At 41.0% G+C, this 17,976-nt stretch overlaps 1 protein-coding gene across 1 annotated transcript in view; it reads right to left on the bottom strand.

Moving 5' to 3' along the window:
- The window catches only part of PPP2R2B (protein phosphatase 2 regulatory subunit Bbeta), a 514,293-nt gene extending 497,101 nt beyond the window's left edge, over window positions 1-17,192 (bottom strand). Inside the window, exons 1-2 of the mRNA XM_043465073.1 lie at window positions 17,027-17,192; window positions 16,830-16,907 (exon numbers count right to left, since the gene is read on the bottom strand). Of these exons, the coding sequence (XP_043321008.1) occupies window positions 16,830-16,879 (50 nt within the window). The 5' untranslated portion in view covers window positions 16,880-16,907; window positions 17,027-17,192. The remainder of the gene's footprint in view (window positions 1-16,829; window positions 16,908-17,026) is intronic.
- Window positions 17,193-17,976: the final 784 nt, after the last annotated feature.

Below are 17,976 nucleotides of genomic sequence, written 5' to 3'. Positions count from 1 at the left end.
TTTTATTTGAAAAGAAATACAACTATTGAGTTGGCCAAAAAGTTTGTTTGAGTTTTTCTGTGAGATCTAATGGAAAAACCCAAATGAACCTTTTGGCCAACCCAATATTTAAAATCCCAACAGTACACGAACCATGAACTTCCAGATGTTGAAGGTGGATTTAGAAAAGGCAGAGGAACCAGAGATCAAATTGCCAACATCCGCTGGATCATCAAACAAGCAAGAGAGTTCCAGAAAAACATCTACTTCTGCTTTACTGACTACGCCAAAGCCTTTGACTGTGTGGATCACAACAAACTGTGGAAAATTCTTCAAGATATGGGAATACCAGACCACCTGACCTGCCTCTTGAGAAATCTGTATGCAGGTCAAGAAGCAACAGTTAGAACTGGACAAGGAACAACAAACTGGTTCCAAATCCAGAAAGAAGTACATCAAGGCTGTACATTGTCACCTTGCTTATTTAACTTATATGCAAAATACATCATATGAAATGCCAGGCTGAATGAAGCACAAGATGGAATCAAGACTGCCAGGAGAAATATCAATAACTTCAGATATGCAGATGACATCACCTTTTGGCAGAAAGCGAAGAACTACAGAGCCTCTTGATGAAAGTGAAAGAGGACAGTGAAAAAGTTGGCTTAAAGGTCAACATTCAGAAAACTAAGATCATGGCATCCAGTCCCATTGCTTCATAGCAAATAGATGGGGAAACAATGGAAACAGTGAGAGACTTTATTTTTTTTGGACTCCAAAATCACTGTAGATGGTGACTGCGGCCATGAAATTAAAAGGTGCTTGCTCCTTGGAAGAAAAGTTATGATCAACCATGCAGCATATTAAAAAGCAGGGACATTACTTTGCCAACAAAGGTCCATCTAGTCAAAGCTGTGTTTTTTCCAGTAGTCATGTATGGATGTGAGAATTGGACTATAAAGAAAGCTGAGCACCAAAGAATTGATGCTTTTGAACTATGGTGTTGGAGAAGATTCTTGAGAGTCCCTTGGACTGAGAGATCAAACCAGTCAATCCTAAAGGAAATCAGTCCTGAATATTCATTGGAAAGACTGATGCTGAAGCTGAAACTCCAATACTTTGGCCACCTGATACAAAGAACTGACTCATTGCAAAAGACCCTGATGCTGGGAAAGATTGAAAGCAGGAGGAAAGGGGGATGACAGAGGATAAGAAGGTTGGATGGCATCACCGACTCAATGGACATGAATCTGAGCTGGTGAGCTGCAGTCAGGCCATGGGGTCACAAAGAGTCGGACACGACTAAGTGATTGAACTGAATTGAATATTTAAAAAGTTAAAGCTGACTGGTATTTTGCTATTGCTGTTTGTTTTTTATTTGCATGGGGAAAATAAAGTTTGTGAATTACTTTTTCAGTTTTAGCTTCATGAATTGGTTTAAGGTGCTATTAAATAACAATATTTTGTAAAGACAGCTTATCTTTAGAAAGTTGCAAATCACTTATTGAAACACATTCTCAGATACATCTCATGAGAAGCTGTACTTTACATCAATCATAGACTAATAAAAAGGAAGAATGTAAATTCTCACGCATGTGTAAATGGTAAGCTGTAGAAAATTATCATCCATTTTCCTTAGAAAATAGGCACATGGTATCAATATTTGGAAATCATTATTGCTTGAATAGTGTTTGCATAGACCTGTCAGCATTGAAATTGCCTGATATATTTGATGAATGGTATAGAGTAGGCTCACACCAAGAATTGACTTCTGCCATAATGTGGGGAAAGGTTGTTTTAAACCGTGATCAGAAGAATCACTCCTGAAAAACAGGTAATCACGATTATTAAAGAGCTGACAAATGTTCAGAAATGCCCAGCATGGTAAAGAGTAAAATTTTTAAAAAATAGATCCCTCCATTCCCTGAACTATATATAAACAAAGGATGCCTCAGTTCTGTGGACTCCCCAATTAAAGTGATCTCAACAATGCCTTGAAAGTAAAATTCTAGGCACTGACTAAAATTAAATTTTACTCTTTCCTACTGTGAACTACTCCTGTCCTTAGCAAAGAGTCCACAGTGAGCTCCAGACCACATGTAACGTTGAATTCTGAGAGGTGAGTATGCAGACCTCGGGGTTGAATGCAAAACAAAACAAGCACATGACAAAAAAGCCTGAGTTTGAGATGAGATTTAACTTTCTCAATACAACTTTAGGGAAAGTTCCATTACTGAAGTTCTCCATTGGGATGAAACGCTCTAGGCTTTGTTGGAAGGTCAAATGGCCAATTCTCCATTTTATTACTAGTTCTAAAAACATCAGGGTACTCCCATACTTAAAAACCTCCAATGGCTGTAACAGCCAGAAAAGGACACAAAGTAATTGCCATGAATTTCAAGGCCTCGCCTGAACCTGCTGCTGCTTCCCTCACGACCTCATTCTTTCCCCACCCACCACTCCCATCATTCTGGTCTTCCTCCTGGTCATACTAAGTTTGCTTCTGCCTCAGGACCTTTGCACTTACTGTTCCCTGGGTCAACACAGTTTTCCAACACTTCTTTTGAACCTGGCTTCTGCTCATTATTTGGGTCTCACCTCTTTAAAAAAAAAAGCTTCACAGAACCACAGAATCTCACAGAACCATGAGAGGTAGTGTTCCCCATCACCTCATGCAACCACAACCCCAGTACCACATTTTATATTCTTTATAGCTTGTCAACATCTGAAATTACCTTGTGCTTCCAAAAGCTTGCTTTATTCATTGTCTTTCTCACTCACTACAGTGAAAGCGCCATAACACAAAAGACCTTGGTTATTTCAAGTACTGCTGTATTTTCAACAGCTAGTACCCAATATTTACCAAACAAGTAGCTGAGTGAAATTAAATATTCTTACCCCTAATCATACTGTTATAAAGGTATCTACATTCTTCTTCTTTTTTTTTTAAAAGAAGCTCTACCTAATAAATTAAAAATAAACACTGAAGAAAAAGCCGTAATGCTTCCTTGAAACCTTGAGCACAAAACCACATACCACTCCACAGTGTCCATATGCTTAATTATTTATTATCAGCTTTTAAATTCCATTGACAAATAACACAGGGAATAAGCTGGCATGATGATGAGCCTGCTTAATTAGTAACACAAGAAGAAAACAAAAGGCAAGTTGGCGTCTCATACATCCAGATACCAGCTTTAAGGAAGTCAGCCTACAGTAGCTTGGCCTTTGGATTTACTGGAGCCCAAAGTGTCTAAACTCCGGGAGTTGGTGACAGGGAGGCCTGGTGTGCTGCAATCCATGGGGTTGCAAAGAGTGGGACACGACTGAGTGACTGAACTGAATTGCATGTTATACAAAGAACTAGCCAATGAATTTCTACCCTTTGCCCAGTGGTGACACTGGTAGTAAAGAACACGCCTGCCAGTGCAGGAGCCATAAGAGACACAGGTTTGATCCCTGGGTCAGGAAGATCCCCTGGAGGAGGGCATGGCAACCCAATCCAGTATTCTTGCCCGGAGAATCCCATGGACAGAGGACTCTTGCCAGCTACAGTCCATGGCGTTGCAAAGAGTCAGACATGACTGAAGCAATTCAGCACGCATTCAGCAACAGAATTCATCTGCCTCTGCTTCCTGTAGTTGACATGGTTCCTGCTGGAAAGCCCAGATTTTATCATAGTATCTTCTACTTGGAGATGATCATGCTGTTTCAAGTTCCTGTGCAAGCCTGATCTGTGTAGGACAGCTAGGCTAATCCCATTCTCCTTGTTAATGTTGGTTGAGAAGTGGGTATATGACTCAGACTGAGGCCAAAGGGCCATTATAAGAAACTGTTAGGGACACTGCAAAGGAATTGTAAAAAACAAAACAAAACAAAAAACCCACAACAATGTCTTTACACCAGAATTTGTTGTGTTTGAGTGTGATGCCCTAAATGGACTGCAGTTGTCTTGAGACAAAGCTGACATTCTAAGAGCAGTAAAGCAGGGAGATGGAGAGAATCTGAGTCCTGCATGCTATACTCCAGCCAGGGAATTAATCAGCTCTGGGGGACACGTGCCTCATGGCTTATCTTGTGAAAAATGGACATGACATTGACCTAAGCTCAACTGTGCTCTTTGCTTCTGACCTTAGCACCTTACCATTTATTGTTGACCTGCTATTTACATGAGCATTTTGTGACTAGTAGTTCTCTACCTCATTCAAGCAGAAGTTCAGGTCTATAAAATGGTCTCTAAGGCCCCTACTTGCACTTGCTTTTCCTTATCTCTGTCTTCACCTCCCACAACTTCTCCCTTTGGTCATTCAACTCCAGCCCCACTACTCTAAAGCCTTTGCCTGTGTGGATCACAACAAACCGTGGAAAATTCTTAAAGAGATGGGAATACAAGACCACCTGACCTGCCTCCTGAGAAACCTGTATGCAGGTCAAGAAGCAGCAGTTAGGACATGGAAAAATGGACTGGCTCAAAATTAGGAAAGGAGTACATCAAGACTGTATATTATCACCTTGCTTATTTAACTTATATGCAGAGTACATCATGTGAAATTCTCGGGCTGGATGAAGCACAAGCTGGAATCAAGATTTCCAGGAGAAATATCAATAACCTCAGATATACAGATGACATCACCCTTATAAAGTGAAGAGGCACTAAAGAGCCTCTTGATGAAAGTGAAAGAGGAGAGTGAAAAAGCTGGCTTAACACTCAACATTCAGAAAACTAAGATCATGGCATCTGGTCCCATCACTTAATGCAAACAGATGGGGAAAAAAATTGGAAACCGTCAGGCTTTATTTTCTTGGACTCCAAAATCACTGCCAATGGTGACTGCAGCCATGAAATTAAAAGACGCTTGTTCCTTGGAAGAAAAGTTATGACCAACCTAGACAGCATATTAAAAAAGCAGAGATATCACCTTGCTGACAAAGATCCATGTAGTCAAAGCTATGGTTTTTCCAGTAGTCATATACGAATGTAAGAGTTGGACTATAAAGTCTGAACTCTGAAGAACTGATGCTTTTGACTTGTGGTGGCTGGAGAAGACTCTTGAGAGTCTCTTGCACTGCAAGGAGATCCAACCAGTCCATCTTAAGGGAAATCAACCCTAAATATTCATTGGAAGGACTGATGCTGAAGCTGAAACTCCAATACTTTGACCACCTGATGTGAAGAACTGACTCATTGGAAAAGACCCTGATGCTGGGAAAGAGTGAAAGCAGGATGAGAAGAGGGTGACAGAGGATGAGACGGTTGGATAGCATCAATGACTCATTAGTTTGAGCAAACTCCAGGAGATGGTGAGGGACAGGGAAGCCTGGTGTGCTACCATCCATGGGGTCACAGAGAGTCGGACACGACTGAACGACTCAACAACAACAAAGCCACATGTCTAGTCCCTGAACATAACAGACAAGTTCTTGCCTCAGGACATTTATACTGACCATTACCTCTGTCTGGAACTTGCTTCTGCAGACATCCACATGACTTGCTCTCTTACCTTCTTCATCTCATTGCCAAAATGTTACCTTTTGCATGACTTCTTGATCATCCTATTTAAAAGTGAACACCCACATCCCTAGACCCTCCGTTGTTCTACTTTCCGCAATTGCACTTATAACTTTATAGCTTATATTCCACTTACTTTATCTATTGTCTACCCCTTCTGCTACTGAATCTCCAAGGCCTAGAATGCCTATAACTCAGAAGGTACTGAGTAGGTATACAGGAACTAAAGAGGAGGTAATAACTCTTTCACTGTTCCATAAGTTTTGAGATGAATTTTCCTGTTGTAGGGAAACTCATCTTGAGGGAAGAATTTCCCTTGAGCTGCCATATGACCAGTGCCCTGAATTCTCAAGACTGTCAACCATGTTTTAAATTCACAGTTAGCGCTTCTAGAACACAGTACTCCCAACCCCAAAGCCACTATCAATCTATATTGTGTATACTGGGCAATCTATATTGCTCAATCTATATTGAGCAGAAGAAAAATCGCTGGTATAGGATTCAAAAGTTTACTTTCTGGTCTCTAGGAGACCATGGACAATTTAAAATTTATTTCTATCTGTCTTAATCTTTTCATCTCTATGAGGAATAATCTATCTACTATCAGTAATATCTATACTATCTCTTTTATCTCTGTAATATGAGATTATAAAACCTACTCTAGTTATTTCCCATGGGGATTTTAAGAAATAAATAACTCATACATGTTAAAAGCAGAAAAGTGCTATGTGTATAAATGATGAATTATTTCAAATGAGCTATTTCATTCCCCTGTAAACATTCATTAGTGTTGCATTAATGGTAACCATGATTTTTTTTTTTTTTTTGCTTTGTTGATATTTATTACTTGCTGAAGGCCCTATTCATTAAGCAGTCACTGAGCCCCTTCTTGGTACCAGACTATTTTCCAGGGATGCACTATCACCACGGTTAAGAACACAAACTCTGAGGTCAGACAGGTGTGCTACTGGAGTAGGTTATTAAACTTTTTGTTGTTGTTTAGTTGCTAAGTTGTGCCCAACTCCAACTCTTTGCAACCCTATGGACTATAGCCCACCAGGCTCCTCTGTCCATGCGATTTCCCAGGCAAGAATACTGGAGTGGGTTGCCATTTCCTTCTCCAGGGGATCTTCCTGACCCAGAGATCGAATCTGTGTCTCCAGCCTTGGCAGGTGGATTCTGTACCACTGAGCCACCAGGGAAGCTCCAGATCATTAAATTTTCAGAGTCTCAATTTCCTTCACTCTAAAACGAGATTAAATGGCCTTGTAACTTATTGTTGTGGCAAAAATGAAATGAGATAGTATATTTAAAGTTATTATAGAACCTGGCCCAGTGATGTCTGATTAAATAGAACTATCATTATTATTACTCTACTGTGGCCAAGAATTGTGCAGTACTTTTCAAGATCTTGTCAACAAAGCTTCAGGGGTGGGGACTGTAGCCCTCCAGGCTCCTCTGTCCATGGAATTCTCCAGGAAAGAATACTGGAATGGGTAGCCATTCACTTCTCCAAGCGACCTTCCTGACCCCGGAATTGAACCTGGGTCTCCTGCATTGCAGGCAGATCCTTTACTGTCTGAGCCACTAGGAAAGCCTAAATAAGCCTAAATAAAACTTGGGTCTATGTGTTTAAAAAGCCTGGCTAGTTCCTATTCCTTTCTTTGATCTAAGATTGGCTGGCAGTTACCATAGCAACCCTCCCCTGCCACCCTCTGCCACTTCACAGTGGGTTGAACTAGGTGGCTTACTATTTCTCTAGTCCATTCCACACTCACCCGGATTGCAATTGACAACCACTTGTTGCTATCCCTCAGGAGAGTGTAAATGGCTCACAGGATGGAAGCAATGGGGTCTTGTTCCCCCAGTTGGTACCTGACACATAGTGTTCAGTTCAGTTCAGCCACTCAGACATGTCTGACTCTTTGCAACTCCATGGACTCCAGGCCTCCCTGTCCATCACCAACTCCTGGAGTTTTCTCAAACTCATGTCCATTGAGTTGGTGATGCCATCCAACCATCTAATCCTCTGTCGTCCCCTTCTCTTTCTGCCTTCAATCTTTCCCAGCATCAGGGTCTTTTCAAATGAGTCAGTTCTTCGTATCAGGCAACCAAAGTATTGGAGTTTCGGCTTCACCATCAGTCCTTCCAATTAATATTCAGGACTGATTTCCTTTAGGATGGACTGACTGAATCTCCCTGCAGTCCAAGGGACTCTTGAGAGCCTTCTCCAACACCACCCTTATGGCAGAAAGAGAAGAACTAAAGAGCCTCTTGATGAAAGTGAAAGAGGAGAGTGAAAAAGTTGGCTTAAAACTCAACATTCAGAAAACTGAGATCATGGTATCTGGTCATATCACTTCATGGCAAATAGATGGGGAAACAGTGACAGACTTTATTTTTCTGGGCTCCAAAATCGCTGCAGATGGTGACTGCAGCCATGAAATTAAAAGACACTTGCTCCTTGGAAGAAAAGCTATGATCAACATAGGCAACATGTTAAAAAGCAGAGACATTACTTTGCCAACAAAGGTTCATCTAGTCAAAGCTGTGGTTTTTCCAGTAGTCATGTATGGATGTGACATTTGGACTATAAAGAAAGCTGGGCGCTAAAGAATTGTGCTTTTGAACTGTGGTGTTGGAGAAGACAAATAGTAGGTGCTCCATAAATATTTGCTGAGGAAACACATTCAAAGTGACTGACATCTGGGCAGGGGTGAAATGGACAGCCATGGAGCTTTTTCTCTTTCTTGGCTCAGAAAGGTTTCGTTACCTAATGCTTACAGAGACAACAGGATGTCTGACTTCAGTGCTGTGCAGAGGATCTGCTTCCCTTCCCCCACAGAGCACTGCAAGCTTCCTGCGAGTCCACTTCTCACCAAGGCACCCTCGGAGCATGGCAAACCCACAGCTCTCTTGCAAAAAGACATCCTCCATCAGAGTGGAGAAAAATGCTTTCATCTCATGTCAACTTGTTCACAATCAGACCAATTTTGCTTCCAGCGGATTGGAGCCCAGTTCAAAGTACAGTTGTGTAGGAAATCCCTTTGTAGATGACTGGATGCAGAGAGGAGATTCCGGGCTGACTTTTGACTCACAGAAGAGAGGTTCTTACTTCCTTCAGTGCCTGGGGCAGAGAACTGGGCTGCACAGTAACCTTGTATTTATTGGCACTCTGACTTCCCTTAAAAAGCATTCAAAATACGCTCACATATGCTATCTGCTCTGCTCTCACAATAGCCCCCTGATGTCAGGAAAGAACAAACAGAATTTCTCAGTGTGTCTCTTGTATAGTTTAGTGTTAGTCACTCAGTTGTGTCTGACTCTGCGACCCCATGCAACCCCATGGACTGCAGCCTGCCAGGCTCCTCTGTCCATGGGATTTCCCAGTCAAGAATACTGGAGTGGGTAGCCATCCCCTTCTCCAGGGGATCTTCCCTGATGCAGGGATTGAACCGGGGTCTCCTGCATTACAAGCAGGAAAGACCTATGGTAAAGTTATTTGGGATGCCTGTGAAATGTGCAAGGTTTTTAATGGCATCTCAGACATTCTGAACCAGAATCGGTAAGGGTAGGACCTTGAAATATGCATTTGAACACCGTCCTCAGGTGATTCATATGGGCTTCCCATGTGGCTCAGTGGTAAAGAATCTGCCTGTCGATGCGGGAGATGCGAGTTTGATCCCTGGGTCAAGAAGATTCTCTGGAGGAGGAAATGGCAATCCACTCCAATATTCTTGCCTGAAGAATCCCAAGGACAGAGGAGCCTGGTGGGGTTCGTGGGCTCACAGAGTCAGACATGACAGCATGCAAGCATGCAAGCACGTCAGGTGATTCGTATGCACAATAATATTTGAAAATCATTCAGTGACCTAAGGTCACTAACTGGGTAGCTTCACCCAGCCTAAAGTTAAAGATAACTGACTTCAAATTACAGCTTGATTCATAACCCTATATTGGTGGCTTGAGGTTGTTGAACCAGAAAGTGTCTGTCCCAAAACAAGAGTTCTCCTTCCCCAAAGTAGAGGTTTTTATCATAGATGCCACTGCATACATCCAGAAGTGGGAGAAGCGAGGCCAGCAAGGCTCTATTTTACATCATTCAGGCTAAGATCTGTGAGGTAACGTAACAATCACCCTGTGCCGTTTATGTGGCATAAACATTTAAGAAAGGTTATCTGTCAATCACAGGCTTCTTTCCATAAAACGAGAGGGTCAAAGTCTTTACACTGCTTTGAGATAACCCAATCAGTCTTTATCTTTCTGGGTGACAGCAGAGAGTCATGATGACTGAAGGGAACCTGAAAAATCATTCCTACGATCCGCACATTTCTCAAACATCAAAGTAAAGATCTGACATTCTTGCAAATGTTCTAGGTAGAGGAGTCCTGTTTTGTTAGAAAGGTCCTCACTATCATCAATTTTTAGTTTAGGGTATATCACATATATCAGTAGCCAAACTGATATTTTTCTTTCATTAGGCAACTAACACACTAGTAAAGTAATGTTCAAAATTCTTCAAGCCAGGCTTCAGCAATATGTGAACCGTGAACTTTCAGATGTTCAAGCTGGTTTTAGAAAAGGCAGAGGAACCAGAGATCAAATTGCCAACATCCGCTGGATCATCGAAAAAGCAAGAGAGTTCCAGAAAAAAACATCTATTTCTGCTTTATTGACTATTCCAAAGCCTTTGACTGTGTGGATCACAATAAACTGTGGAAAATTCTTAAAGAGATGGGCATACCAGACCACCTGACCTGCCTCTTGAGAAACCTGTATGCAGGTCAGGAAGCAACAGTTAGAACTGGACATGGAACAACAGACTGGTTCCGAATAGGAAAAGGAGTACGTCAAGGCTGTATATTGTCACCCTGCTTATTTAACTTATATTCAGAGTACATCATGAGAAACGCTGGGCTGGAAGAAGCACAAGCTGGAATCAAGATTGCCAGGAGAAATGTCAATAACCTCAGATGTGCAGATAACACCACCCTTATGGCCGAAAGTGAAGAAGAACTCAAGAGCCTCTTGATGAAAGTGAAAGAAGAGAGTGAAAAAGCTGGCTTAAAGCTCAACATTCAGAAAACTAAGATCATGGCATCCAGTCCTGTCACTTCACGGCAAATAGATGGGAAAACAGTGGAAACAATGGCTGATTTTATTTTTCTGGGCTCCAAAATCACTGCAGATGGTGACTGCAGCCATGAAATTAAAAGATAGTTGCTCCTTGGAAGAAAAGTTATGACCAACCCAAACAGCATATTAAAAAGCAGAGACATTACTTTGCCAACAAAGGTCCATCTAGTCAAGGTTATGGTTTTTCCAGTAGTCATATATGGATGTGAGAGTTGGACTAGAAAGAAAGCTGAGCGCCAAAGAATTGATGCTTTTGAACTGTGGTGTTGGAGAAGACTCTTGAGAGTCCCTTGGACTGCAAAGAGATCCAACCAGTCCATCCTAAAGGAAATCAGTCTTGGGTGTTCATTGGAAGGACTGATGTTGAAGCTGAAACTCCAATACTTTGGCCACCTGATGCGAAGAGCTGACTCACTAGAAAAGACCCTGAGGCTGGGATAGATTGAGGGCAGGAGGAGAAAGGGATGAGAAAGGATGAGATGGTTGGATGGCATCACCGATTCAATGGACATGAGTTTGAGTAAACTCCGGAAGTTGGTGATGGACAGGGAGGCCTGGTGTGCGGAGGTTCATGGTGTCACAAAGAGTCGGACATGACTGAGTGACTGAACTGAACTGAACTGAAGGCAACTGAATCAGTAGACTGCCTCATCCTTCCCTCTATGACTTGTCTTTTTTGGAAGGGTCAGGAAAGGAGGTTATTGCCATGCAGAAAATCAGAACACAATGTCTATTTCTCATGAATAAGATGAAATAACCTATACTGATAGGTGTTAAAGAATTGTAGAATGAGGAACAAATAAAAAATCCTAGAATTGTAGTGGCAGAAAGAAAATGCTTATATATGACAGCTAAGAAAAAAACCCAAGAAATCCCACCAGATATTTCTGACTTCTCACACACAGACTCATACGCAACATCTCAAGAAATTGTCTCATGTCCAGTGTAGCCTATTTCCAGCATGTAAAGTGTTCCTAGGATGATGTAGTATAAAACTGCATGAGATGAAATCAGGTATTATTAACATATGAAACGTGCATCCTAGGCAAGTCAAACACAAGACTTGCACATGGAGAATCAGAAACTCTGAATCTTCCAAGAACTAAAGTGAATAATGCTTAGACAGCAACCACGAGCAAGAGGGAAAGCTTCAGGTCACAGACAAATTGTTGGGTGACTGCACGTCAAATGATCTGTATGACATACGTGGTCTCCTCCAGCTCTGGTTCCAAATATCATCTAGTTGCTGATGCCACCCTGCCTCCCAGCTCCATCTCCCATTCCCTCTCCAAAGAGCCACATTCACATACAATTTCCTTCTTAGTATCTACCCCTGAGTGTCTTACAGACATTTCACACTTATGCTCAAAAGGAAGCTCTTGATCTCTCTCCAGAAAGGAGTTTAGGACATGCAACCTCAAAGCATGCTACTTTGATATATTGACTCTTGATTATTTTGAGCTGAAGTCATTTGAAAAACAGCACATGTAGGAAGAGGCTTTCTCTGAATTCTCTTTATCTACCTTAAGAAAGATTCTCCAAAAGGAACTCATGGTCACATTATAAGTCCCCTCCCTGGGAATCTTGTCAACCAGAGAAGATTGACTTATCACAGATAGACTTATTACAGGAGAGAAGATTAGGGGACACCACTGTTCAGAAACTTTGTCACCAGGTCTCATCTCTTTCATCTTTTCTTCTAAGAAATCATTCGTCTTTCCTAAAAATCATTCATTCTCCTCTAAGAGGCCTACATCCTTTCCCCCTCCCCTGTTAAGATGGCATTTGTTGTTCAGTCGCTAAGTTGTGTCTGACTCTTTGTGACCCCATGGACTGTAGCATGCCAGGCTCCTCTATCCTTCACTATGAAGACAGTATATAAAACATGATCCTTCATGGATCTGATGGCAAAGGGGCTTGCATAACTCAGTGAAGCTATAAGCCATGCTGTGCAGAGCTACCCAAGACGGGTCCTAGTGGAGAGTTTTGACAAAACGCGGTCCACTGGAGGAGGGAATGGCAAACCACTCCAATATTCTTGCCACGAGAACCCCATGAACAGTATGATAAGGCAATAAGATGGTAGGTAAACTTTCAAATCTCACTGCCTTTTTAGTATTCACTTTTTTACCTGGGTTGCCTCCATGCTCATAGTCAAAGTTCATGCATCTGTATATGTTTTCTCCTGTTGATCTGTCTGTTGCTAGTTTATTTCACAGATGCATGAGCATTAGAGAGGGGTGGAAATCCCCAAACATGCTTCATTTCCACATTTCTCACAGCCTCAGTAACTTGTGCCCAGGCTCAAGGCCAAAACCTGGGAGCTCTCTTAATTCCCTACTTTACCTCTCCCTTAAAGTCCACTTTCTTACTCCCAGAATATATACTGAGTCTCTTCCCTTCTCATCATCTACAACTTCTCCTCACTAATAAAGCCACATTGCCTCTCATCAGAATTCTGATAAGAACTATTTCAATAGTAACCTCAAATACATGAGATTTCAGTCTCTTGTATTCAAAGCACTTTAGTCTTTAACAAAGCACTTTGTCTTTAGCTCACCTTGCCCTTATCATATTTGTTGATGTAATGCCTTATTCTCCTGTACCAATGCCTATTTCCCCTTAAATGGTGCATTCACTGAAAGCTTGGACTATATTTATCTTTATAACACTTTCACTTTCTGGGGTGGTGCCTTAGGTCTAATGAGTGCTCACTAAATTTATTGTTGGACTTATAGTTCAGTTCAGTCACTCAGTCATAACCAACTCATGGACTGCAGCATGCCAGGCTTCCCTGTCCATCATCAATTCCTGGAGCCTACTCAAACTTCTGTCCATCGAGTTGGTGATGCCATCCAACCATCTTATCCTCTGTCATCCCCTTCTTCTCCCACCTTCAATCTTTCCCAGCATCAGGGTCTTTTCCAACGAGTCGGTTCTTCGCATCAGATGGCCAAAGTATCAATCATCTAATAGCCTACTAAATAATTTGGAATGTGAAAAAAATTTAGCCTACTAGTTGATACTCATGATATACATTTAATTAAATCAGCAGTAACAGTGCCAAGCTGAGCCATATTGATCTTTGAAAAATAAATTAGTAATACTGATCGTTTCTTTATTAAGCATTTTGATATTTTGTTCATCATGGATTCGTCTCAGTAATTTTGGTTTTTAAAAAATACTGAATTAAAATATCTATCTGTATTTTTGTCACTTTACCTAATCTCAGCCCTGCCTTTATAATACAGTAATAGCAGGTAATGTGATCTGAGCATCTTATAACAACCTAGATTTCATAGTCATCTAGCCCTCACACCATCCTAATTGATACCTATATTATTAGCTTCATTTTGCAGACAAGGGAACTTAAGCACAGGGACATTAAGTGACTTGGCGAAGGTTACCAGCTAGAAAGCAGTAGAAATGGAACAGAAAAATCATTCATAGAAATACATAAAGTGGGAGGGAAATATTATATATTATTTATATGTGGAATCTAAAAATAATACAAATGAATCTATATAAAAATAGATACAAACTAGCATTCATCATTCATAAAATAGATAAACAACAAGGATTTACCTTATAGTACATTATATTCAATATCTTGTAACAACCTATTATATTCAATATCTTGTAACAACCTATAATGGAAACATAATCTAAAGAAAAGTGTATAACACTGAATCACTTTCTGTGATTAGTTTAAGTACACCTTAAACTAACACAATATTCTAAGTCAATGATACTCAGTTTTTTAAAAAAGGAAACTCATTAAGCAAAAAAAAAAAGCTGAATAATTTTTATTGACTTTGAACAGTGCAGAAAACCAACTTGGATAGAGCAGTCCAATTTTAAAAAACCTAATTTTTAAGAACCTTGATTTTTATTAATTGAAGGTCACTCATTAATTCACTCAACAAATATTCAACTGCCATTGAGGTAGTATTAGTTGGACATGTTAGGGTCCAAACTGATTCTCCTCTTAAAGAGTGATTCTCCATTTTTCCACCACTTTAGAGTGATTTTTTTTTAAGACAAAAGTTAAGAGTGATTATCATTCTGCCTCTGACTCTATGATTCCATTAATAGTTAGTTCAAGTGAGTTACAGTACTTACTTATGAGCAGCAGATATTTAAACCCATCTCCTGTTCACCTGCCATGACGATTAAAAGGGCATATGTGAAAAATGCCAATTCCTGGGCCTTATCCCAACCTACAATGTGACAATCTCTGTGTTCACAACAGTGTTTAAAGAGCTGGGCTTGGGATCCTGTAGGCTCCGTTGAAACCCAGCTCACCCGTTGATTAGCTAGGGAGCCTTTGGCAAAGACTTCATTCATTATTTATTTGTTTAGCTTTAATATCTTTATAAGTTAAGTGGGAATAAAAACACCTACCACTTATAAGGTTTTGGTGAGGGTTAAAATTAGAATGAAGGTCTATTTATAATATTTGTAATAATTGCTTACAAATATTGGGTACTCACAAAGTGCAAAGCACTGTGCAAATGCTATGCCTACATTCTTATTCATTTGTTTTAAGCACTTATTAGAGTAAGTCCTCCACTGATTGTACCTTGAGTAGATACTCGTAGTCCTTATAGTAGGTGGGGAGCCAGTCACACAGACAAGATTTAAGTCCAGAGTCTGAGAGTAACGGATAATCTGGAACAAATCATCTAGCCTGGTGATCCCAAAAGCCAGTCCACATCCTCAGAATTATCTGATGAGCTCATTAAAATACACTGTATCACCCTGGTCATTGAAACCCTAAGTCAGTATCCCCAAGGCCTGGAAGTCTCTCTTATTTAAAAAGCACAAGTGATTTGGAATCAAAGCCAAGATTTAAACCAACTGATTAACTTGAGCTTCAGTTTTCTTAAGATTCATAAGGTTAGGGAGTAAGGCATTTTCCCTTCTCTTTTTCCCTAGGGCTTAGGTCAGTGCTGCCATATAGAAGACACAAATATTTTTGATTAGATGAACATAAATTGGCCTACTAAAACCTGCTCTGTCTACTTCACAGGGGCTTTGTAAGAATTGTTTGTAAAGCTTCATTTGACTGTACATTGAAAAACTAGCAAGTGCTACAGAAAACTATAATTCTACAGATTTAGTCATTAATTAATCTTAGAGTGCTTTCTCTCTTTATCCATAAATTGCTTGGTTTTATGATATCTGCCATTAATTATGTTGTGTTTCTAGAAATGAATTACAGCAAGATTGCAGATTAAAATACCTCCTCCACATTACTCAAAATAATTTTTCTTTAAGCAGTTTTTTACTCAGAATTATAATGCTATAGAATGACCCAAAAGTTTCCATGCACTTATGCATGTTAGTTTCCGTATTCAGGTTCAGCTCTGTCAACTATTCACATCCTCACTCATGGATACTAGTTTTAGACCTGCCTTATACCACACCCGGTATCTATACCTACCATCCATGCAGTATACCCTGCTTCAGGCAATCTTTACTGCATTCTGCCATGACAAGTAAAGCTTTATTTAAAACACCCAGAAGTGCCATTCTAGTTCCTTCCAATTGCCTATCACTAAGCTGTTTTGAAACACAGACATCTTATGGGAAAGTCTTAAAGGTCTCCAAGTTCAGGCTTATAAGGGAGGAAAGTGAAGAGAATTAAATGCAAGTACTTCAGGAGGAGGAAAAGGAATGCATTATCCCAGGTAAAGAACCTGGAATAGGATAATCTCCTGAGAGCCAGAAAGGAAATTATATGCTGATATTGGGAATCAATGTACCCACACTTTGTATTCAAGTCAAATTTGAATTCCTCTTTCTCCCCATATGTTTCAGGTACAGTGGCAAGTCATCTTCAACATGGAATGGAAGGATGAGATGAACGCCTGACCACCTTGAAATGTTTGCTTTGAGAATCCTATAGAACTAACAGCCCATCCTGAAACAAGACTTGCCTGGTTCAGCCTCTCTCTCTGCCAACCAATTTCACTGAAAGTTTGTTTCAGCGCTGCCTCATTAGTGGGAATAAAATAAGCTTCAACAGAAAAAAAAAGGAGGTGGGGTAGAAAGAGATGATTAAATCCATTTCTAGCTCAGAATGCTATTCTGGGATGTGTGGGGACTTACATTCATGGACACAGAGATGAACATTTCAGATCTGGAACCAACTCAAACCCAAAGGAGGCAAGGAAAAGGGGGAGCAGGAGCTTTCTCCTACCTTCTGTGGCTCCAATCTCCACAGTGCCTTTCACCTGGCTGAAGCACCATGGTGTGTCCTGGGTGAGCGCCCCAAGTCCTGAAAGCAACACAAGAGACACTTGGGGTTAGGTGAGGGCCCCCAGTTATCCTGAAAAGACCAACAAGGAAAGAAACACAGAGTGTAATCTATGCACTTCTGAAAGAAGACTTGCACACCAGGTATCATCTCGGGGAGAGGAGAACCTCGTGCTTCCTAGAAGGATGCCCAGTCTGCAAGTATGGCGTCCTGCAGCAAATCACAGCTCTGGCTCCTCCATCTGACTGTGCCAGGACCAGTCTGAGCTGGAGCAACCCGAGCTGTCCCTTCTCGGCCCCTGGCAGTGTCCTGGAGCAGTTACAGCCGGCCTGTGGTCACACCCTGTGTGACTGCCCCTTTTCATGGGAACGCTAAGGCTGGCCATTGTTTTCCCTCCCTGATGGTGGAGGGAGAAAGAGGCAGTTTGTCAGAGGGGAGAGAGGAAAAGAAAGGCAACTTTTTTTTTTTAAGCTGGTCTCACAGCTTGCATGGCTGAATGGCCAGTAAGGGGTCAGATACTCAGAGAACTCCCATCTCTCTTGTTCCCTTCTTGACTGCTTGCCAAAGTCGGAGCTGACTGGAGAGCAGAGGAAAGTGAAACAGGACTGGTGATGGGGGTGGGGGGTGGCTAACACAGGGCTGGGGATTCAGTTCTGACGAATGTGGTGCCTGTTTTGGTCGGTGGGGATTTCTGTTTCAAATTTGAATTGGACCTTTGGTAGGGTTAGATTTTCTGACTTACTATGACTTCCAATTCCCCAAAATATACGTATCCAATACTAATGCATATACTTATATATATATTTGTACACACACACACACAACACACATATATATATATTCAAGTCAAAATGGCCCTTTTGATGAACATTTTTGGATGGCAGCGGTGGCAGTCTACTGATCAACAGCACAGATGTCCCTTTCAATTCCACTAGGCTTTACAATTAAGGGGAATACTGCATCATCAAATTTTGGGAGAGTCTATCAATTTAAGAATGATTACATTAGCAGAAAAAAAAATCAAACATTGAAACCAAATTGACCTTTGGAAAACACACAGAGAGCTACGCAGCCACCCTCATCACCCATG

This window comes from Cervus canadensis, chromosome 4 (genome assembly GCF_019320065.1).
Source record: "Cervus canadensis isolate Bull #8, Minnesota chromosome 4, ASM1932006v1, whole genome shotgun sequence".
Lineage (NCBI taxonomy): Eukaryota > Metazoa > Chordata > Mammalia > Artiodactyla > Cervidae > Cervus > Cervus canadensis.
The sequence above is the reverse complement of the archived record's forward strand: the minus strand, read 5'-3'. Positions and strand labels throughout refer to the sequence as shown.